This window comes from Euwallacea similis, chromosome 14 (genome assembly GCF_039881205.1).
Source record: "Euwallacea similis isolate ESF13 chromosome 14, ESF131.1, whole genome shotgun sequence".
Taxonomy (NCBI): domain Eukaryota; kingdom Metazoa; phylum Arthropoda; class Insecta; order Coleoptera; family Curculionidae; genus Euwallacea; species Euwallacea similis.
Window position 1 is genome coordinate 2,792,179 of NC_089622.1, and position 20,122 is coordinate 2,812,300.

At 34.9% G+C, this 20,122-nt stretch overlaps 2 protein-coding genes across 4 annotated transcripts; one reads left to right on the plus strand and one right to left on the minus strand.

Annotated features, from left to right (window-relative positions):
• Positions 1–3,154: 3,154 nt before the first annotated feature.
• On the plus strand, positions 3,155–12,477 carry LOC136413585 (chitin synthase chs-2-like). Of its 3 annotated transcripts, XM_066397238.1 has the most exons (23): positions 3,155–3,300; positions 5,188–5,426; positions 5,480–5,588; positions 5,646–5,830; positions 5,880–6,082; positions 6,138–6,341; positions 7,672–7,825; positions 7,964–8,172; positions 8,228–8,381; positions 8,439–8,642; positions 8,695–8,823; positions 8,870–9,035; positions 9,085–9,260; positions 9,321–9,754; positions 10,177–10,344; positions 10,403–10,532; positions 10,585–10,760; positions 10,815–11,064; positions 11,119–11,393; positions 11,445–11,627; positions 11,683–11,847; positions 11,895–12,135; positions 12,192–12,477. In XM_066397238.1, the coding sequence occupies exons 1-23, from the start codon at positions 3,239–3,241 to the stop codon at positions 12,386–12,388; spliced, it is 4,413 nt and encodes a 1,470-aa protein (XP_066253335.1). In that variant the 5' UTR covers positions 3,155–3,238; the 3' UTR covers positions 12,389–12,477. The 3 variants fall into 3 exon arrangements, with proteins under 3 accessions (XP_066253335.1, XP_066253334.1, XP_066253333.1); XM_066397237.1 differs by having other exon boundaries at positions 8,228–8,642; XM_066397236.1 differs by having other exon boundaries at positions 8,228–8,642; positions 10,815–11,393.
• Positions 12,478–13,117: 640 nt separating this feature from the next.
• Positions 13,118–17,927, minus strand: LOC136413430 (uridine 5'-monophosphate synthase-like). Its single transcript, XM_066396986.1, has 3 exons — positions 17,638–17,927; positions 13,486–13,795; positions 13,118–13,427 (listed from the first exon to the last, which is right to left on the minus strand). The coding sequence occupies exons 1-3, from the start codon at positions 17,785–17,787 to the stop codon at positions 13,198–13,200; spliced, it is 690 nt and encodes a 229-aa protein (XP_066253083.1). The 5' UTR covers positions 17,788–17,927; the 3' UTR covers positions 13,118–13,197.
• Between the last annotated feature and the right edge of the window lie 2,195 nt (positions 17,928–20,122).

The window sequence follows — 20,122 nt, forward strand, 5'->3', positions numbered from 1 at the left end:
TGAATAAAATGCATATTAGTGCGTCTGGAAATAGACGGATTGTGGCCCCGATCACACCAATTTGAGCGCGGCGTTGAGTGTTGAAAACCAAAAAAATTATACTTTTGCCTATCTGAAAATATTTATTCTTTTGTAATGGATCATCACGAAACAACACTGAAGAACACTTTCCCAGCAGATATTTATTCCACTAGTTATGACACACAAACACACGCCTTAATCGTTTACAGAACTAACATGGTCTTGGCACTAAAGAGACAATTCAATAGAGTTAAATTTGAAAGAGCAAGAGTTATGAGGGAGAGATGAATTTCAGGAGCGTCAAGCTATAAGATCTCCTGTACAAGCTTCAGGGTATCTTAAGTACTAAACCTGGGAGTCAGGACTCATAGGTGCATCCCGGTTTAAGATAATTAACAGGGCGATCAACACTTGGTAATTTTCTAAGTCCTTAAATCGTGACGTTTAAAGAGAATGGTAAGAACGGTAATTTACGAAGGTGTTGCAGCTATACAGATTTTGGTTAAATGTGGATGTAATTAGACTTTTGCCATGACAAGGGAAAAAAAGTGAAAGTTTCTTTATGCAGGGTAACCCTTATTGAAAGATAATGGACTCCCAACATATAGTTATCCTGGGCATATTACTAAAATAGTGAAATACATAGGCGTAGCCTAAGGATACGTTACATTTTTGTTAATTCTTACTTTTCGAAGTTTTGGAGCAGATTTCTCTAAATTCTATTACTCACATAAAACAGTAATTTATTCCAATTATGTTGGATACCCATCCAAATCATCTGCTATGCCTCATCCCAAACGAAGCGATAACCAATATACATAAAGCGCTCAACTTGAGGGATGTTCTGGTTTGACCGTGAGAACCATTAGGTAAAAATATTCTCGAGTACTCTTAGCACACCGTGACCCTGTCGCCACTCACCAGTCCTTATCAGTAATTTGGCCCTTCGCAGAGTCACATGTATTAAGACGTTAATTGCAAAAACCTTTTAAGGTCTGTTTTTTCTCATTCAATCTAAAAATTCTAAGTTCGTGGGAACCTACCAAATCTGTGTTCTGATTGGTCAACTAGAACAAAATGGGCTGAAACCAAATTCAGCTCATTTTCCCTGCTTCCTTTTTTTTGAGCAGATTTAGAGTGGAACTCTAGGCATAAACAAAAATCCGACTTTTCTCCAAATTTATACTTGAGATTCTAACGCACCTAATACAGTAAAAGTTATCATAGATTTTTATATATAGATTTGTTAACGTTTACGGTAGTGTTTTTCTCAACCATCGTCCTGATTTGTCGTGGCGGTACCCACACACAAAAGAATACCTGGTGTCAGAAGTTTTCCCTTAAGACTCCAACAATTACGTAAATAAATTCTGCTACTGATTTTTTTCGAAATCTCCAAATAAGTCGTTAACAATAGCTATCTTAGTTGGAACTTCCACGTCATCAGCTTATTATAATATCAAAATCCCTAACAGATCTCTATTGTTATGTCAATCTCCTAATCCTATCCACAAAACATAAATCACTTTAACCATTTTATAATATCCTATATACCTATGTAAAATACACTGCGTGACATAGAAAAGAGAACACCCCGTAAAAATGATTTGATTTAAATAATTTTTGGTATGCATGTTGTTTACGCCAAAACAAATACTTCATTAAAAAGTTGAACAAATTTAATTGTTAAAAACTAAAAAAAATTTAATAATTTGTCGGTCCTCCGCGGTGTCTTATACATTCCTGTACACGTCTAGGCATGGATCTAATGAGGTGATTGATGTCCTCTTGGGGGATCTCATTCCAGGCTAACTGGACAGCATGACACAGCATCGCTAGGGTTTGCGGGGGATGGGGTAAATTATGCAACCTTCTACCTATAATATCCCATACATGTTCGATCGGTGAGAGGTCTGGAGATCGAGGTGGCCAAGGTAGCAAATTGACTGCATTTTGTTGGAAGAAGTCCATAGTCACTCTAGCCACATATGGTCGTGCATTGTCTTGTTGGAAAACTGGATCAACAAGAGTTTCCAGATAAGGCACAAGATGAGGTTCCAGGACTTCTTGGATGTATCGCTGGGCTGTCATACTGCCTCTGACGAAAACTAAAGGTGACCTGCTACCATATGCAATGGCACCCCAAATCATTACCCCAACAGTCTGATGGACATGCCTCTGTATTGCAAACTGAGGATCCCATCTTTCACCCCGTCTCCTTCGTATTCTTGCCCGACTATCATGCATACCGAAACAGAATCTGGATTCGTCACTAAACACGATATTATCCCATTCCAGAGTCCAATGTATCCGTTCTTGGCACCACTGTAGTCGATTTTGACGATGATTTAAGGTGAGGGGTAACACGAGATAGGGACGGTAGGAAATCAATCCAAAACTTCTTATGCGGCGATAAATGGTTCGTATCCCAATGGGCCTTCCATACTCAGCGAACCACTGATCCGCCAGCGTCCTCGACGAGACGAACCTATCTCTTAGGGCCATAATTCGGAGTCGGCGATCTTGGCGTTCTGTAGTTCTTCGAGGTCGTCCAGTACCTGTTCTTCTGCCTGTTTGCCCTTCTTCGAACCATCCCTGACAGCATCTCACTATAGTGTTTACACTACGGTTCAATCTAGTGGCGATTTCCCTAAATGACAGACCAGCCTCTCGTAGACCCACCATTCGACCCCTCTCAAACTCGCTCAATTGATGAAAATTTCGCTCTATTCTGGTTCTAGGCATATCTCTACGCAGTTTCTAAGCACACTACACTCCAATAAATGTTATTTTCCAGTTGTATTGTTGATATTTTATTGCAATTTTTATATTTAAAAAAAACCTAAAATTCCGAATAACTCGTAAATACGTAGATAAATATGAGTGAAATTTTGATCGTTTCTGCTATACATATAAACAAACATGCATACCAAAAATTATTTAAATTAAACCATTTTTACGGGGTGTTCTCTTTTCTATGTCACGCAGTATATAATTATTTCTAGGTCGCATTTCAAATTCCTAATCCTTAAAAATATCTTTTAATTGATTATAGGTGTTATTTTATCTTATCTCTGGATTTTCCCATAAAGTACATGAAGTCTTGTATCAGAAACAAATGTTTATTGTTGCTTTAGTATTCGTTTAACATCAACTGATTTGAAATCAATTTAGGACTCTAAATCCAGATTGTACTGTTTATTGCTTGTTGTGATCCATGGATGATGATGACTTCAGTGACTTCAACGATGAGGACTCTCTATTGGGCCCATCTGAAAGGTACGTTTGAGCCAACTCAATGATAATTAGCGCATATCCTCTAAGAGCCGTTATGAAATAATTTAAAGCTTCTCCATTTGTATTATACATGGATTAGGTGGAAACACTGTAATCTGCTTAAAATAATGCTGACGAGAGCCTTTTATTCAAGGTATATTGTTTAGTGTAGCAAGCCTTGTTATCGAGTTGTACTTAAGTGGAACAAAGAGAATTTTATTTAAAGTGAAAATTGGTATTTCCGACAATTTTAGCTTTTGCCTTTCGGTTCCTTTGACGAGAAATTTATCAGCGTTACACCTGGCTAACTAAAAGTAGGAAAATTGTGCGAAAAGCTATTTAATTATTTGCTTAACGATAAAATGTTTAAATAGGATAGTTTAGTGTTCGATAATCATTCTGTAAATAGAACGCAAAATTAAAACAAAAATATCTGTATAAAAAAGTATGTTTTATTAATTATAAGTAGCTATTATCAAGATATCTTCATATCAGTTTTTAATGATAACTAAGACAGAATTTATTTTATTTTTATCCTGTTAATCTTCAAATGTGTAAAATTTAAATCTTCAATCTTCATCGGGATGTCGTTTTATCGCATTGCAGATGTAGTAGGTATTGTATTTCCACTATTAACTGGACAAAAGATATAGAATTCATTATAAGAAGGCCCTCCTATTACACATAGAGAAGCTATTATACGAGTTTACTAATTATTTCAACTAAGTAATCTTAATTGCCTTTAGGAATAATTCTCCTGGCTTCTATAAATATCGCAAACCATTATTAACTTTGTACAGGCCTGGATTATTGGTAGGAGTAGGTTGTTGCAATTCGGATTCTTGAAAGCGATGCTTTGACAACCGAAGTGACCTTATGAGAAACCTAAACTGCTCTTATGAAAAATTTTCTGCAATCCATAAACCGAAAACAGTTTTTTATGGACATTCTCTGGTCCCTCGAGTCTCCTGCAATCTAGAGTAATCCTAACCGCCTCATGGAAAATTCTTTGGTTACGTGGTAGGAACAAGGGAGAAAATTTTTCGGAATTTTGTGGGGGTAAATTGCTAATTTTTCAGCCAGATCAGTAAATTAATTTTGGAAAAAGATTCCACAAACTCATAAGTGTGCAACGTCCATGATTCTGTTTTTTTTTTAATTTGTTTTTGTTCACGATTCTTTCCATTTTTCGTCATTAATTATAAAGATACTCAAGCGAAGTTTTTAGTGACGATTTAAGGAATTTATTGAAAATAATTTCTATAAACTCATCAGCATATGGCTGGTTACAAGTTTTAACATGAGATTTTTCAAATTCGGTTTCGTTCAGATGAAACATCGATACTGCTGTGATACTGTTTCCCTGCTCAGAACTCCATTAATTTTAAAAGCATCAATTTAAATTTATTGTGCTGTATCATAACAGTACGATAACGACAATAATCCGATATCAATTTTTCGTCATATGGTTCGATCTGGTTCAATTTAGTTTTCGACATGTGAACTTCAGGAAAAAATACCCTGTTACATCTTAAGGATAGATACCAATTTCTGATATCCCAATGTGACAACTAATTCGTCACTATTTCAACTTTATTCAGCTTACTTGGACCATTCAACATTATCTCCCTAATTCAAAATTTCCTTCTAATAAAAATCTCTTTCTTTCATGAAATTAAATCGAGGAACTTATTATTTACAAACTGATTACTTGTTTCCATTCCTCCGTTAATTAGGATTTCTCTGTGGAAATTGTGGCTGCTGCTGATATAATTAGAAATCGTTGAAAGTAATTCTTTTTCTTCTTATTGCACTGTGAGAAAGACGAATTAGACGACTTTAATTATAGTTATTACAAAGAATTTAAAATAAAAATTTTTAAAATTGTAGACAGGGAGAGGAGGTGAAGTCATGGGACCGTTTCGAAATTATCCACAGAAAGCCTGAAGTTGGGTCCACAGTCGAGAACAAATTCATCAATAATGGGACCAAATTCTTAAAAATTGCCACGGTTATAGTGGTTTTTATAGTGGTTTTAGGAACAGCGGTTTTGTCTAAAACATTAATGCTTTTTATGACTTCGCAAATTAAAAAGAATGTCACCAGAGAGTATTGCAATAAAGGCTTAGGTTTGTAATTGATAATAATGGATGTTAGTACAAATTTCAAAAATATTTTTTAGGAGACTCTTCGAGACAATATGAATTCTCTATGCCAGACGTAGAAAGAGCGACATGGATTTGGCTGCTCATGCTTGCTTATTTTGTTCCAGAGGCTGGCACTTTCATCAGGTATTGAATCTCGTATCACGAATTTTTATTGAAATGCTTGAATTATTAATATTGCAGATCAATACGAATCCTGATCTTCAAGTCTTATTCTCTCCCCACATTATGGGAATTTTTCCCTTTGTTACTCACAGAATCTCTTCCTGCTATTGGCAGCAGCTTGTTGATTTTCACGATTTTACCAGAGATAGACGTTGTAAAGGGAGCAATGTTGACTAATGCCATGTCTTTTATTCCAGCATTGGGTAATTAAAACCATCAAAATTTGCTTCAGTTTTAGTTAAAATTTCTTAGAGCTCTTCTTGATAAACATCAAAACCGTACAAGGATTCCAATTCAACTACATCCTCGATGTCATGTCGCTGGCGTCTCAGGTCACCGCCTTTATTGTTTGGCCTCTTCTATCTAATGCAGATCTTGGATTGTGGCTAATTCCAGTATCTTTGATCCTTATCTCTGCTGGTTGGTGGGAAGTTTTTTTGTCAGAAACTACTTCGGTATAAATTAAACTTTGTGTTTGTTGAGAATTATTTGTAGATGAAGCATTTCTAGATCAAGTTTGTTAAGGAAATGGCGAAAGCCAGGAAGACATTCCCAAATAGCAAATACTTCTCTTATGCCATTCTTGCACCCATAAAATGCCTTCTTTTCTTTGGTACTGCTGTCGCCAGTTTGTATATCAGAGAAAAAGACGTGGACTTTTTATTTAATAACATGGGAAGCATATTTAGCAGCCATAATATGACAGTTGTAGAGGTAAGTTTCGGAGATGTTAATGTAAGACATCTGCATTTAAAAATATACTTTAATATTCCGTGCATACAGTATAAAACTCTCTGTGGGGTTCATCTCTTAAAGCTTTAAAAACGGCAAAGAGAACATTCGGTTGTTCGAAGGACCTTAAATATCTATGTTTTGAATAATTTAAGATTGCGATACGTTGTACAGGGTGGCCTGATTAGAAACTAGATTGAGACTGACTATTCACGTATCTTAGAAACTATAAAAGTTCTTTATAATTTTGGTTTTCCTCAGATATAATTATTTTTAACTATTATGTGCGCACCTTTATAAACAGGGTGGGCCATCGAAAACTTTCCACTTGATTTTGTGAGTGTTTGCTAGAGAAAATTGAAAAACGCTCGGATCCGTCAATTTTAGATTTAAGGGGACACATTTCTTTTATATTATTATGAAAGTAAATATCACCGACTAGCAGGAGTAATAGTGACCCTGAAAATTTTAAATGGAAAGGAGTATCAAGTGGCACCTTGTTTTAAAACGCTCTAAATTATCTTTTCAACGGCCCCAATTTTTCGTAATTTGGATTAGTAGTTTTAGAAAAAGTACGTCATCAAAAATTAAATGTCTTACCATTTTTAGTCCAGTAAATGTTAAAAATGGACACCACCAACCTCCATACAGTAATATAGGACCTGTTTAAAGTATTGTCGAACATTCTTTAATTTTTTATTTATTATTTCATTAATTCTATATAACCAAATTCCTTAAAAGACTTACGTTAGCGGATTATACACTAATGCCGCCAAATAATACCTGAAGTACTTCAGAATGTCCGACAACACTTTGACAGGTCCTATATTATTGTATGGAGGTTGGTGGTGGCCATTTTCAACATTTACTAGACTAAGAATGGTAAGACACTTAATTTTTGATGACGTACTTTGTCGAAAACTACTAATCCAAATTACGAAAAATTGATGCTGTTGAAGAGAGAATTTAGAGCGTTTTAAAACAAGGTGCCAGTCAATATCCCTTTCCATTTAAAATTTTCAATGTTACTAACACCCCTGCTAGATGGTGATATTTACTTTCATAACAATATGAAAGGAATGAGTCCTCCTTAAACCTAAAATTGACGGGTTTGAGCGTTTTTCAATTTTCTCTAGCAAACGCTCGCAAAATCAGGTGGGAAGTTTTCGGTAGCCCACCCTGTATTTCAGTTAACTGCCCCTGTATACTTTACCGTTTTGACATCGCTCAAATTTGAAACACCCTGTATATGTAACTGACTTTTTTTATATCTGAAGAATTTAATTTCACTTTTTCCGTATTTGACCAACAGAAGGTTCTTTCGACAGACCATGGAATTAGTAGTGGAGCCTCCGTTACTATTAACAGCAGTCCAGCTTTGCAATTAAGCGTATGGCTTGTCTGCATTGCTGCGACATACATTTGCTACGCGTTTGGGAAGTTTGCTTGCAAAATTATGATACAAGGTAAATTATGTTAAAGATGTACTTCACAGTCATGGATTCTCCTTCATTATTCTGCACGTTCTGAGATATATACATAATTTGGTACAATTTTCCCCTCTCTACAATCCTAAAAAAACGTACATTTTCCCCCATTTTCAGGCATAAGCTTCGCATTCCCCATCGCTCTAGTAGTACCAGCCCTCATTTCTACCCTGGTAACTATTTGCGGATATTACGCCAAAGACCCATGTGCCTTCAAAGACATCATACCCCTGTACTTATTTTTCAACTCACCACCGTTGCAATCTTTGCAAAACTTCGTTGGACACGAATATGCCTGGTTGTGGCTATTTTGGCTGCTATCACAGGTACTTACTTGAAACCCCTTTCACATATGCTTGTGATTCCTTTAAATTCCAATAGATATGGATTACAAGACACATCTGGTTAAGCAAAAACGCGAAATTGGCCTCCACAGAACAACTTTTTATGAGACCCATGTATGACGCCTTCCTCATCGATCAATCTATTGCCATGAATCGAAGAAATGTTATTAACAGACTCATGAAAGATGATGGTAAGACACCAACTCATGTCCTCACTTGGAGGGGAGTAAATGTAGCCTTTTCCTTAGCTACTCCTAATGTACTCGACCCCCACAATGTCGATGAGGACAAGATAACAAGAATATGTGCTTGCGCGACAATGTGGCATGAAACACCAGAGGAAATGATGGAGTTTTTGAAGTCCATATTCCGAATGGATGAAGACCAAGCTGCCCACAGAATTGTAAAACAGTATTTACAGTATCCAGTGGAGGACTATTACGAGTGGGAAAGTAAAATATTTTCGATATTGTTATCAACTAGGGAAAGAAAATTTAATTTCAGCTCACATTTTCTTCGATGATGCTTTTTGGAGAACCTCTCAGGAGGACAATGATCCGGTTCTCAACACCTATGTTCATGATTTCATTTCTGTCCTCGAACCTGCTGCATCTGAAGTCCACAAAACCAAAGGTAAGAATTTTATTTCAAATTTGAATGCATTTTAATTATTTTTCAGTGAGAATTCGTCCTCCCACCATCTATCCAACTCCATATGGCGGTCGCTTGATGTGGACCCTTCCAGGCAAAACCAAGCTGATTTGCCATCTTAAAGACAAAGCCAAAATTAGGGCGAAAAAGAGATGGTCGCAAGTCATGTACATGTACTACTTATTAGGGCATAGGTGAGGATTTTCAATACTCAACCGAACAAAAGCTAAAGCTTTATTTCAGAATCGTAGACAATGATGAATTTGATGAGACCAAAGTTCAAAATCGCTCCAAGAACACATTCCTACTCGCCTTAGATGGAGACATTGATTTCCAGGCTGAAGCTGTTCATCTTCTGATTCAATACATGAAAAAAAAGGACAATGTTGGAGCTGCATGTGGGCGTATTCATCCAGTTGGTAATAATCCATATCGTTTGATAATTAAAAAACTTATTGTTTTAATAAAATTTCCTATAGGCTCTGGAGCAATGGCATGGTACCAAGTATTTGAATATGCCGTTGGGCATTGGATGCAAAAAGCTACAGAACACGTTATTGGTTGCGTTCTTTGCTCCCCTGGATGTTTCTCTCTATTCAGAGCTAGTGCCCTTATGGATCACAACGTCATGGCTAGATATACCACCAGAGCTAGTGAGGCCAGACATTACGTCCAGTACGATCAAGGTGAAGACAGATGGCTGTGCACTTTGCTCCTCCAAAGAGGATACCGAGTGGAATACTCAGCAGCTTCAGATGCGTACACACACTGCCCTGAAGGTTTCAATGAGTTCTACAATCAAAGAAGACGATGGATGCCCTCCACCATGGCCAATATTCTGGATCTTCTAGAGGATTCTTCACACATCAAGCAAATGAACGATGATATTTCGACACCGTATATTTGGTATCAGGTGAGTGTCCAATAGCGGCACAAACTATTTTTACCTGGGGTTTCAAAAACTGATTTTTTTTATGATAGTTGATGACATCTACATCAGTTAAATTTATTGTAAAATATAAAACAGGGATTAGAGAATTTGTAAAATAATTATTGAGTCTTTAATGCACTTCCACTGGCAGTACAGAACTATTTTAAAATATTTTTAAAATTTTTTTAGTTGTTTAATTGTTTATAAATTTGTTATTTTTGAAATAGGGAACAGACGCCAGAGCAGATGTTAGAAAATTTTAAATTGTCATCTTACTTCAAAGTTGTTGAGAAATCGATTTTTTAAATGACTCACCTTGTAAGTTTTAGATATTCAGTTTTTTGAGTTTTAATTAAAAAAAAAGATGTTTACTATGTTTCTAAATCTCTATTTTAATCTTTCAGACGATTCTGATGATTGGGACAGTAATTGGACCTGGGACCATATTTCTCATGTTAGTGGGTGCTTTTGTGACTGTCTTTAACATGTCTCAATACACGGCTTTATGGTGGAATGCAGGACCAATTCTAGTATTCGTTATCACTTGTGTGTTGTGCAAATCTAATACTCAAGTGAGCAGAAACTTTTCAATTGGTTAAAAATATTTCACCCTGAAATTTATTTACTTAGCTCTTGGTAGCAGCAATAATTAGTGGAGTTTACGGACTAATAATGATGATGGTGCTGATTGGTGTAGCCATGCAAATCCATGAAGATGGTTTACTGGCTCCATCATCTCTTTTTTTTTTCATAATGATGGGTAAGACTCAGATTTAGCTGTGTTCATTTCCTTTAATGGTTATTTTTTTCAGGTGAATACATAGTTGCTGCCATTATACACCCCAAGGAATTCTACTGTTTGAAATACGGAATTATCTACTTGATAACGGTCCCTAGTATGTACATGCTTCTGGTCATATATTCAGTGTTTAATATGAACAACGTCAGTTGGGGCACAAGAGAAATTAGCGTTGCGCCAAAACCAGCGGTAAGATTTATGTGATAAGAAAAAAGTATGTGTGAAAAATTGGAAATTGTTTAGGAAGGGGTGGCACCAAAAATTATCAAAAAGAAAAAGTCGTATGTCGAAAGCATGTTCAATAAAGCTAAGGAATTCTTTATGTCATGTTCCTCAGATGCTAAGCACATGACCATAATTAGCAACCACTTAATAAGGATTCAAGAGAAAATTGAACAAGTCGAAAACAAAATTGAAAATTTGGAGCTAAACACGTTGGATCCGGAAATGGCACAGAAGTCTAAAGGAAAGAGGAAAGCCACCATAGTGGAAGGTTTTTATTTCCCACCATATCATTCTTCAAGATCTTCACATGAATCTTTACTAGGTTTGAAGGCCACAAGAAGGTCCTCAGCTCAACCTGGACCATCGGGAACGAGGAAATCCACCTTAGAGAAACCTTCAGGCATCTTTCCAGAAGGTTCCGAAGAGTATGAATTTGAAGAAGGATCTATAGGAACTCCTTCAGACCATCTACAAAACAATAGCTGGTTCTATGATGGGGAGCTTATAAGAGGACACGTGACTTTCTTAGAGAAGAAGGAGCTGACATTCTGGAAAGAACTGTTGGACAAGTACTTACATCCAATCGAAGACGACAAGGTATTGATCATTTTAATATTGCAATTTTCTTTGCATGATTAATATTTACAGGAAAAAGTTGCAAAAGACCTTAAAGACTTAAGAGATAAGATGGCAATGAGCTTCTTCGCCCTCAACATCATCTTCGTTGTAGTGGTATTTTTGCTGACAATCAAGAAGGACATCCTCCACTTACAGTGGCCTTTCAATCCTAAAGTGAACTTTACTTATGTTAGTTTATTACAAATCAATCAAGTATGGACTGATCTCTTGGATAATAATAAGAAAATCTTGAACACATTATTTTTAGATCATCGTTGAGCAGACTTATTTGGAGTTAGAACCTATAGGTTTCGTGTTTCTAATCTTTTTCTTTCTTTTAATGGGAATTCAATTCATTGGCATGATGGTTCATCGATTTGGGACATTTTCGCAAATTATGGCAAACACCGATATTGATTTTAGTGACACCAAGGTACGGAAATGAATTAGCCATTACCTATGTGACAAAAAAAATTGCAGATTGAGGATCTGACTGAAGACGAGATTTTGGAGAAGGATCCATTAAAAATATTCAGAAAGCTCATAAAGCTTAAAGGTGTGAATGGGGATGATGAGAAGGATGAGAAGGTTAATGATCACGTCAGCAGGAGGAAAACTGTATTGAATCTTGTGAAGAACAAAGACAAAAAGAAGGCGATTATCAACGATTTGGATTCTGCTTTTGCTACTAGAATGGCTAAGTTTAAGAGGGGAGAAGAAAGTGAGGTTTTTTTAATTGAACTCGTATAAAGTTAAATAATCACAATTATTTGTCAGCTGATGTGGCAATACCTAGAAAGACTATAGCAGCAATTCAACGAAGAAGAACAACAATTATACAGCGAAAGTCACAAATGAGGCTTTTTGACCCAAAATCTATGGGCAGCTTTGATCAGCATCTCAACGAACCTCAGGAAAGTCAATCAGAACATCCCTACGAGTACGACAATTCGGCATTCCAAGCAGATGCTTAAAGTTTTGTCTATTCATTTGTGTTTTTGTCGATATTTTATTTTATATTTATTCGTATAGTTTTAAATATATTTTTATATGTATATCAAGATTTGAGAACTTTTTTGTTTTATTTTAGTAGAGCTCCTACTGCCATCTATCCAACCCCAAAGTCTACTATTTGATTTGGGGGATACTTTAAATCGATATAGGTTATTGGGGGATGTTTCAATTTTAACAGAAGATGGCATGGAAGTTATACTATGAAACATTTTATTCCCAAGCTAAATGCAAAAGAATTTTACCTGAAATTTAATGCAAGAGTAAAAATCGAAAGCTTATACTACATTTTTTTAAGACGGAGTATTTGAATGCAAACCCAGTAGGCAAAATCTATAAATTTTCACGGGGCCCTCATATGTTACTGGGGTTCTTTTGAAAGTCTCCGGTAAAAATTCATTGGTATATTCCTTTCATTTTCAATTGCAAAGAATCTTAATTTTGTCAAGGTCTGACATATTTGCTTGTAACACTGATACGCCACTGGGGTTTTCCTACGATTTGTAGCAGTTTTAAAAATTATACCAAAGCTTTCAATGAAAACGCATTGACTGATCCATTTATGTTTCTGATAAAAGAAATACTGAAATGCGAATAATAATGGGAGATTTCCAAGTCCTAATTGTCTTCTGATGTGCTCCTGATTTTTTTTAGAATCTCCGGCACTTTTTAAGCTGTTAATGGCAAATGAAATGAAAATTACTTCGTTCATTTTGCATTATCTACATAGAAAAAATAGACAAACTCATTTCTGGTAAAGAATTTCTTGTTTTTATAATCCATTATTGCACTGGTCAGTTAACTCATCAGATACAGGGTTGGCAGCTAAATAACCTCGCACCATATCACAACTTTCCTGTGAAACATAATTATCTTCTTTCAAATATTCAAGAATCTGTGTTAGAGTTAACAGAGAGTACACTTGAATCCCTTTCCTGGCTAATTTTTCCACTGCCCCTTGTTCTCTGTCGCATATCACCACTGCTTGCGAACATTTTATTCCTAAATAATAACAAGTAAAGAAGATTCTAAGTCAGGTACGTACCGCAATGTTTATTACCCGCATCCACAAGATCTTTCACAGTATCCAAAATGCTGTCACCAAACATGATCACATCATCCACCAAAACACATGTATCCCCTTTATTCCAAACTCCCTCGATTAACTCCCGGGTTCCATAACTTTTCGCAACTTTCCTTTTGAGTATCATAGGAATTTTGATGTGCACCGATGCCAGTGATGTGATTGGTATCGCTGTAATTGGTACCCCACATATCAAATTCCGGCCAGGTGACGATAGGTGTGTTTTGCATTCATTTTCTTTTACTATTTCTTGAATAAGTTGGCCCAAAAGTATTGATACGTCGTTCTAGAAGAGAAGAATAAATCACGTATAAAACAAAATTTCGAAAAATAACAAGTTTCTTTTTTTAAGATTTACTTAAAAAAATATTGCAAAACATTCAAATGGACACAAGCTCTTCAATGGAAAAACACCAAGTTAGATCTCAAAGTTCCTTGCAGAAACATATGCTCTACAAAAAGTGAAAATTTCATCTAGTTTAAAGATCTAAATATATAATAAATTATATATATATACAGTATGTCCACAGATAGAGGGCCCAAGAGGACAAATGGACAAAAAATGTCGTTTTTCGACAAAAGATCGTTCTTGATAAAAGTCTCTGCTTCTCGAAAAAATACGATTTAGGAAGATAACTTTGAACTTTTTTATACAGGGTGTCCAAAAAGTACGAACACATGAAATACTATCAAGAATAAACTAGCTTTATTTCTCATTTTGGAGCAAAATGGTAATTAAAAAACAGATTTCCAATCCTATCCAAAGTTTAGATACAAAATTTCACTATTCCAAAATAGTTTATAAGTAATTCAAAATAAAAGTTAGTAGATATTACTTATTCAAACACACCTCCCCCGTATTCGACGCATTTCTCAAACTGCTGTCTAATGTGATTATAACTTCTTCTTATCTCCTCAAGTGAAATCATTTGAACTGACTCTAAAATTCTCTGTTTTAAAATATCGATATTATTATCAATGGGTTGCTGAAACGTTAATTGCTTCAAACGGCCCCAAAGATATGTGTTAGAAATAGTGAGGTCACGACTTCTTGCAGGCCACAAAAAATTATTTTTCAAAACGAGATTATTAATTAATATTGTGACATTTGTTGTCATGCTTGTTGCAAATACGTGAAATGAGGTGAAAAAGGTAAAATTAGAAATTGGTTGAATTTTAAAAGAAAAATAAAACATGGAATACTCAGTTAAAATTTTGTCTGTAAACTTTGGATAGGATTTGAAATCTGTTTTTTATTTACCATTTTGCTCCAAAATGAAAAATAAAGGTAGTTTACTCCTGATAATATTTCATGTGTTCGTAGTTTTTGGGCACCCTGTATAAAAAAGTTCAAAAGTATCTTCGTAAATCGTATTTTTTCGAGAAGCAGAAACTTTTATCAAGAATGACTTTTTGTCGAAAGACGACATTTTTTGTCCATTTGTCCTCTTGGGCCCTCTATCTGTGGACATACTGTATATATAAATAAATAAAGATCTAAAAAAATTATAGACGTATCAGAACGGTTCCAAGATCTCAAAAATATATTGAGTGTTTGATAAAAAATAAAGAAATGTGTGAAAAAGTACATTATTTAGAAGACATACTGGGTGGTCCATTCAAAATAATACATTTAAGGTATATATCATTTTTTTATTTTATTTATAACATACCTTTCTAGTTTATCTACCTTTTATCGGTATATACTAGTTGGCCCATCGAAAATAATCCAGCAAGGTTTACGACTTCGTATGTGAAAATTTAAAAAAATCGTCGGACCCGCATACTTTTGTTTTCAGGGGGACATATTTCCACATTAATTCCATCACTCTAACTTCAACCCCTTAGTGGGGGCGGCATTCACCCTTATTTTTTCAAATGAGAAAGGATATGTTGTGATGCATTTTTTAAAAGGGCATTCAATTTTCTTTCAAATGGCGCTTGGTTTTTTACATTTGAGCTACACGTCGCTGAGAAATATTTATTTTATTTTATTGATTAGTGTTATTTTATTAAGTTTTGAAAATGTCCACCGTTCACCTTCATAGAATAGTACAGCAATTGTTCAAAGTGTTTCCGGATATTTGGAAGAATATCTGGTGTAATTTATTGACATTCATTAGTGATGCGGTTCAGTAAATCTTCTAAAAATTCAGGCTTGGTGGTATAAATTTTTGATTTCATATGTCTCCATAAAAAGAAATCAAGGGGAGATAAATCAGGTGATCTAGCAGGTCATTCGATAGCATTTCTTCTCCTAATCCATCTATCAGAAAACATTTCGTCCAGAAACAGTACAGGTATTGCATAAGGGGGAGGAGCCCCGTCCTGCTGAAATATCGGATTTTCTTCATGGTAACGTTGGTCGTTTTCCATAATTTCGATCAGCACTGGATTGACGGCATTCTCCAACAAGTCTAAGTAAGTATCTCTATTTAAATTTCCCGGTAAGAAAAATGATTCAATTATATGATCACCAAAAATACCAGTTCAAATGTTTAATTTTTAAGGATGTTGAGTACGGACCTCATGGTAGATCCTTAGATTCGTATCGGGCCAGCAACGACAATTATGTCAATTGGCAGTGCCATTGCGAAAAATTGAATATTCGTCGGAGAAGCAAACATTAAAAAGGTAGTTGGAATTGTTTATAATTTTTTTGGACATTATTTCCAAATTTGTAAACAGACATCATTATTATTTTCATTCAATTCTTGAAGAAGTTGAATTTTATGTGGGTGCAATTTATTATGTTCCAGAATTCTCTGCATAGTGGTTCGCGAAACTCCCGTTACATCAGAAAGTTTTTTGGTACTTAATGTAGGGTTTATACTGTTGCCAAAAAAAGGATAATGATGAACACAGTAGTAATTATTTTATTGATAAACGTACTATTATTACAAAAAGATTGATCCCGTTCTTATTGTACTTGTTCGGATGAGTGCTGAAGCCGGACTGACTTGTGATGCCGTTTTGCTTAATAATCATCTCACCGAAAAATAATCAAACAACAACCGCTTTAGATATGCCGAAATAAATAACCGAACTGAGTTGTTTTAACACAGTAATTAAAAACTTATTTTAAGTATAATGACTTTAAATCTAATTGTCATTAGAGTTGTTTTATTCAACATATACTAACTTGGCCCAGAACAGCTACTTGTCTCATTTCTTACTGAATTTTCAATATTCCGTTTTTTATTTGTTTTTTTTATTTGTTACTGATCAAGTTTGGCGGAATTTTGCTATTAATTCTAGGATGTAACCATGATGTACATGTCTGCCTGCATGCCTCTCATCAAACAAAGTTGCTGTTACTCTTACACATGAATTGTTTATAAAATACAATTCAATAAATTCTACTCTCTCCGCAATAGAATAAATCATTGTTTATCGAATCGAAAGAAAAGAATAGCGCAACAATAACGAACTATCCACATCAACTACTTTACTGAAGATAAAGTCGAATTGTTGTCTGATATTTGTTAGTTTACAAACAATTTTTGCTCACAAACCTATTTGTAAATAAGAGGTTCAGTAAAATGTCTAAAATTCCATTTGTCGGCGATGCGTAACTCAAATTTAAAAAACAAAGCACCATTTGAAAGGAAATTTAATGCCCTTTTAAAAAGTGTATCATAACATATTCCTTCCCATTTGAAAAAAATAAGGATGAATATCGCCCCCGCTAAGGGGTTGAAGTTACAGTAATGATATTAATGTGGAAATATGTCCCCTTGAAAACGAAAGTATACGGTTCCGATAATTTTTTTAAAATTTTGACATACAAACCTGTAAACCTTGCTGAATTGTTTTCGATGGCCCCCCTGTATATGAGTAACAAGATTTTTGTAGACATGCCTTCATTTTGGTTATTACTTAATATTCCTCATTAAAAGAAAGCTTTAAAGGCTTTTTTAATGAGGAACTTTTTAATGAGGAAATTATTCAAGTGAACCCGCAGATCCCTTTATAGCTTTTATGGCCTTTCGATTATATCAAGAGAAAATCAGCTTCAATTCGCAGAATAATAAATGATTTAAAACCCATTCCAATGGCATTTCCTACATCTGAATTCAGTCAATTAAAAATCTAATTATAACCTAATTGCAACGCAAACACACTTACCATTAAACTAGGATAACTAACGATCACTCTGAGATCAAAATAAACTGGGGTAAGGGCTCCACTTCCCGTGGTAAAATTACCGAATTTGATGGCATTGGCCTTAAACAACCTCACAGAAATATCTTTTAAGGATAAACTTGCGTCACACATTACGGTACCCGTTTTAACGAACGTACTGGTGGAATTTAAATAGTACTAAATTTTAATATGCTAAGCCAACACGTGATTTTAACCATCGAAACAGAATAAGCAGCATAACACAAAGACTACCGAAGAGTCTAGACTGAAATGCGGTTTGAGGTACCTAAAATTTTTTGTGGGCAGTAGGTAGGTAGTAGAGGTACCTTAGAAAGGCTTGTATAATGGAAAACGAAGGTATCCTAAAAATGGTACTGACTATGACGGCGTGCCTTTGAATCACATGAGAGGTGTACTAGATATTTTGGGAGTTCCTCGAGCGAACAATTGCGTTCCAATTTAATCATAACCAGCTTAGAAACACCACATTTCCACTTCGAAATCTCGTTGAACCACATTACTTAGGTGCGCCCAATAAAGTTGCACTTATGCAATATAAAAGCAATTAGCAATTAGGACATTTATTACCAAAGTAACCCTGTACTATGAATTTTTGTCAATTTGCTCTGCGGTCATCGGAAGACTAATTAGGTACCATTTACCTTGTGGGATGTTGGGCAACTATTCAGTGCATTAGTACATAACATGTTGATAGGAGCCTATAATTACTTACTATTTATTAGTTGGCTAATTACCTCTGAAACCGCGATCTAACGCATCTATTTTTGGTCAAATTTATTAAGCCAATATTTTTTTAAAGATATAATTTAAGTCGCATGTACTTACCGTCTATGAATGTGTTACGTAACTGCCATGTAAGGTCGTTCGAAAACATGCCATCTCATTGTCTAAATAAACAGAGAGTAATACAATACTGGATCGCTTGTTTTTTCATTTAACTTAGGCAAGTGAAGGGAAAATTAAATGCATCAATTAAAAATTATAATTTATATCGATGACAATAAATAACTTAATCATGCCACGCATCTTTTGCCTTTCTGAGCGACGTATAAAAGAAAATTTAATGGTTTAAAACTATTATTATTCTTTTTTTCTTTGAACAGTGATCATATCTTTCCAACAACATTTTTGCGCAGTCATGAAATTCGCAGTAAGTAGTGATAGTGCTTTTCTTATGGTCACAAACTCAGTTCATTGCTTCTTCAGTAACATTATAAGCAAAATTGAAATCAAAAGGTTACTAAAAACTTATTTGTGGATACACCTCCGGACATCTCTAAATAACAGACAATTCTTAGGACATTGAATTTAATAGTAGGGGACTTCGAGAATAATCTTCTAGGACCTTTAAATAATGTATCTTTTACAAAACGGAAACAAATACTTTTAATGTTGCCGAGATGTCCCAGTGCGCTGAATTAGCTCTTAATACCGGGTGGAATAAAAATCTGTACATATTTTCAGTTTTCTTATATTTATTTTTATATTGCCCTAGATAGCTTTAGCTGTTTTGGCCTTTGCAGCCCTATCCGAGGGACTACCAGCAGGAGTACAACCTCTTCCTGAAGGTGGACCTGCAACACTTATTAGAGTTGCAAGAGAGTAAGCGAAAATTTCATTTGAGATCATAAATTTTTTTGTAATAATTTTAATAATTTTTCGATTATTTTGTATTGAATCATGCACACTTTACCCTTGCTGATACTTTATCGGTTCCGGTAATCAATTCTTGTGAATGGCTATATTAACAACATTTTTTTAGTTTCTTCTTCAAAGTTCTCCTAACATCTATAATAGTGGTCTTCCTTATTCCTACACTTCGGAGGTTAAATATTATTATTTTAACAATGCTTTACTCTCCCTTCTGATTCATAAAAATTATGAATATCCGATTTCGCCATCTCAAATTTGCACCTTTAAGTGTCAGGAATATGAATTTTTTCCAGATCTGAAGCTGCCATAAAACCTGAAAAAGACCTCGAAGGCTCAGAAACAGCATATGCAGTGTATCCATACTACTACCACCCCTATTTAACTCACTACAAGTATCCCTACTACGTCTATGGTCGCTGAATGGTAATTGAAACTTTTGTTTTTCGATTCAATGGAATTCGTATTTTCTTAATGGACATTGCTGATTAACACACTTTTTTAATAATAAATTTTTTTGAAATTTCCTTTACGAGTCGTTTTATTTAGATGCAACTCTGGGTAGATAGTAGGAAAGCAATACATGAAAATTTGAGGTCTAAAAAAACCAAACTGAGCATGACGACTTAAATTCTGGCGAGCAGGGTCAACTTAATAATTCTTGACATCATTTAAAATAAATCACTTGAGTACTAAACATTGAAAAAGGTTTTTTTAAAATAAAATGAAAACGATTAGGTTTAAGTAGACAACTGAATTGAAAGTTCTTTTTATTTTTGGTGCTAAATATGTATTC